This window comes from Nelumbo lutea, chromosome 4 (genome assembly GCF_056320005.1).
Source record: "Nelumbo lutea isolate HS-2025 chromosome 4, American lotus-T2T, whole genome shotgun sequence".
Lineage (NCBI taxonomy): Eukaryota > Viridiplantae > Streptophyta > Magnoliopsida > Proteales > Nelumbonaceae > Nelumbo > Nelumbo lutea.
In genome coordinates, this window is record NC_142687.1 from 2,876,030 (window position 1) to 2,880,136 (window position 4,107).

Here is a 4,107-nt window from a genome sequence, read left to right on the forward strand (position 1 = left end):
TTTAAATCAAGCTGTTTTGATATAAAATCCAAATTAGACCATACCGTTTTATTATGGTTTGGTGCAATTTTTAAATGATATGAGAATTTTGGGCCATTCTATGATTTTATTGAACTTAATCCAATTAAAAAGTCCAAAATATACTTCAATAAAGTTAAAAGTTAAAACTTTTATATTTATTATTTTATTATAAAATTAAAGAGTTTATTATATAGTTATAATGTTGTACATTAAATTATAGTTTTAATTTAATTTATAAAATCCAAAAAATCAAACCGACGTAAACCGCAAATTCAAAAAACATCAAATCAAACCATATCATTTTCAAGCATGAACCATACAATAAACATCCCTACACAGCACTTGCAGTGTTACATCCGAAACATCTCCCTTACAAATCCGGATTTGCTCTCGCAGCATTTCCCACCGTGCAGTGAAAACGTCTCCATAAATGAGCGGCTGGGAATAGCCTGGGATGTACAATGAGGTTGGTGTAACTCTGTGAAGAGCAGATCTGGATCCCAATGCACGGCTATACTATAACGTCCTGTGAGAGTTTGGTGTGAGCAACGTGTCTGTTATGAACAAATTCAAGATAGTTGAAAACGAAAATCTGCCAAAGGCCTTGCCAATTTATCAATTGGCTCCTTCACCCCGCAGTTGAGTTGCTTGTTGTAAGGTTTATATCACTCCGACAGTGCAAACAAGCGATCAAAAGTTCAAAACCCCAACTGTATGGCAATTTCATTTCTATGATGCCCAAAGCATAAAAATCAATATAATATTCTAGCCCATGCTACAAAACGATCACTCAAAGCCCAAGCTCAACCCATAGTTTCTGTCTGACTAAACGTAACCCACTGAACACCTTCACCGTCGTGGGGCTTTTAGGTTTTATTACCCTTGTCAAAAAATCCCTTGGGTCTCAGTTTCAGTTCCACTTTCACCACTGCTCCTTCACCAATGTGGGCTTGGTCTTAGGCAGTAGGGCCACAGTTATAACGGTCAAAGTTCCCCACCCGACCAGCAAGATTAATACAGCGGTCCAAATCGGGAGATGTTCAACAAATTCAGAATGGGAATTGCTTACTGATAAGTGAAGGCAACTAGCCCTAATATTGAAAGCATCGACACACACACACTCTCTCTCTCTCTCATGTCGATGCTTTTTTGATTGAAGCACGGCTGATTGAATGCACTTACGTGGCTTCTCTTCCCTTCATGCCTCCCGACTCGAAAAAACTTTCAATTCCCGGAAAGATTCCGACTTTAAAAAAAATGCAAACTGTATTCGCCTCTTGGGTATTTCTTAACCGTTGCTGTTCTTCGACTCGAAAAAAATGCAAACTGTATTCCCTTCATGCCTCCCGACTCGAAAAAAATGCAAACTGTTCTTCGACTATGACCCAGAAGTCTTGAAGAGGACTGCTTGAGCATCTACATCTAGTTTCTCTGTCGAAACTAAAGAGGGAAAACTGAAAGAAGCCCAAGAGTTTCTCAAGGAAATGGACTTGACCTGTATTTATTTTGATAATTATTCTCATAAGTACATGTGCAAAAATGAACAAAGGCTTGAGCCTTTTATGTGAGATTGTAAAATTATAAATATTAATTGAATGGATTTCGGCCTTAAGCCGTCGCAAAATAATAATAAAGAACAGGAAGGCTTCACGCCTCATTGATTTTTTCATGGCTGAAACATTTTTCTCTTCTCTTTTCTCACTAAATCTAGTAACGTTTTAGTTCAGTAATATTATGAGCAAAAGAAAGACATGCACGACGTGTGATGCAGAAGACTTCATATATAATAAAGGGTCAACATTTTAGTAACTACTAGGTACTAGCAATAGCATTAGCAAGAACAACATACAGAGGAGTCTACTCATATCTCCGATTCCCATGCAAGTAGAAAGTATTGGCCTCGCACTCTGCTAAATCTGATCTGGTCTAGGGAATCCAAGATGCTTAAAGCAAGTGAAGCCTCCGTCTACCACCAGATTATGACCTGTAACATATTTTGCGTCGTCGGATGCCAAATACACGGCGGCCCGAGCAACATCTATTTCCTCGCACCTTGCCCCATGCAACTCCCCTAATCCATCTATCATCTTCCTTATCCATTCATCTCCTATGCCCGGATAGGATGCCACCAGCCTGTCCACCACCAGGGGCGTGGGAACCACAAATGGCGATACGCAGTTGATGCGGACCCCATGCTTGCATAGATCGCTGGCAGCAGACTTCACGATCCCAGCTATTGCAAACTTGGACACCGTATAGGGGTGCGGCCCAAGCCCACCCAAGAGCCCACTAATGCTTGCCGTGCAGAGTATGGAGCCCCTTTTCAAGGGCACCATTACCCTGGCCGCGTGTTTAATTCCGGTGACGGTGCCACGTACATTGACTCGCATGACACGATCGAATTCCTCCAGGTTAAGGTTGGCAATGCCTGGAGGAGTCAATGCACCGGGAATTCCAGCGTTGTTGTACATTATATCAAGCTTACCGTAATGTGCTACCGCGGAGTCTACGGCTTGTGCTACCTGAGACTCGTTAACAACGTCACAGTGAACGAAGTGAGCCTGTGGGCCGAGATCTGTAGCCAATTGTGGGCCGACTTCCGCATTAATGTCAGCGATTATGACCGTAGCGCCTTCTTGGATGAACTCTTGGGCCGTCGCCTTGCCAAGCCCACTTGCACCGCCTGTGATCAAGGCGACCTTACCTTCCAACCTGAGACTATTGAGATGTGAGTTCTGCTTATTTCGATTTATCAACTACGTATACGCGAAAAATACCAAATGATTTTCCATGCACGGAGTTGTACAAATGAAAATGAGAAATGATCCTCAAAAACAGTGAAGGCTCGAGATCCACAGAGAGAGAAGACAGGAACAGGATTATCGAGAAAAGAGGAAGATCAAGCTAATATCTCTAAAGTCGTAAACTGAAATTATGAAGCTGAATACGAAAAAGTAATTCAAAAGAAAACGTACCGTCCAGTCGGTGCGTTGGAAGAAGCGAATCCGAGACGATTGTGGAAGGAATGCGCAGCGCTCCCTTTCAAATGTCCCAAGAAATGTCCTCTGCTTTTCAGGACAAAACACACGGATTATTTACGGTTTTGTTAATGAATAAATAAATCGAAGGAGGAAGATTTGGCGGGAAGAACCGGTGAAAACAAGAAAGATACGTAGAAGAGATTGCTAGAGAAACAGGAAGAAAAAGATGAAGGCTATAAGGAATGCACAGACCTGGTAACCGATCTTAACATCTCTCCTGTGAAAAGTATGAATATTCCAGGCTAGAGAGACTGAGAGAGAGAGATTATCTTGGTATTTCTTGTTTTGTTTTACTGTGAAATGTGAAGTATTCTGGAGCTCCGGCAAGATTTTGAGAGTGATAAACGGAGAAAGTGAGTGGACGTGATTTGAAGAGTAGTACTTATTACTTTATTTATTTATGGAATCTACACTGGAAAGTGGGTCTTTTGACACGCATTCCTACGAAGAGAGGGAGAGAGGGAGAGGGTAGAATGGGACAGACGACAGACGACCAAAGCATGCTAATGCAGGGGCCTGGCGGGACTGGCGCTGGCCTCTAAAGGTGAAGTAATAAATAACCCCCTCCTTTTTCTTTTCTTTTTTTTCCTTCTCGCTTAACTTTTTGTCTAAAACATCATTATAAATATCTTCTGCAAATCGCGAGCGGAAAATAGAACTGAGCGAGCCAGTCGAAAATAGTCAAAAGACAACCCAAGAGAATTTTCGTAGTTTATACATACATCATCGAAATCGAATCGGTATCACCTGGTTAATTAATTCATCGGTTTTGATTTTTAACCGGTTCGATTCTTTGATTTTTTATATTTATAATATATACTATATAAAAATATATAATACTATATTATAAATAATAAGTGATATATAATATATTATAAATATTATAAAAATATATAATAAATAGATTATTATAAATCTAATATATATATATAATATATAAAATATGTGATATATTAAAAAAATATAAAATATACATATAAATATATATATATATATATTGATCGATTTAATTAATTATCCATTTTACTTTTTTATAGATTAACTG

At 39.4% G+C, this 4,107-nt stretch overlaps 1 protein-coding gene across 2 annotated transcripts; it reads right to left on the minus strand.

Annotated features, from left to right (window-relative positions):
- Nucleotides 1-1,784: 1,784 nt before the first annotated feature.
- On the minus strand, nt 1,785-3,454 carry LOC148853387 (momilactone A synthase-like). Of its 2 annotated transcripts, none has more exons than XM_088985830.1 (3): nt 3,255-3,454; nt 2,997-3,086; nt 1,785-2,733 (listed from the first exon to the last, which is right to left on the minus strand). In XM_088985830.1, the coding sequence occupies exons 1-3, from the start codon at nt 3,272-3,274 to the stop codon at nt 1,932-1,934; spliced, it is 912 nt and encodes a 303-aa protein (XP_088841956.1). In that variant the 5' UTR covers nt 3,275-3,454; the 3' UTR covers nt 1,785-1,931. The 2 variants fall into 2 exon arrangements, with proteins under 2 accessions (XP_088841956.1, XP_088841954.1); XM_088985828.1 differs by having other exon boundaries at nt 1,785-2,739; nt 3,255-3,432.
- Nucleotides 3,455-4,107: the final 653 nt, after the last annotated feature.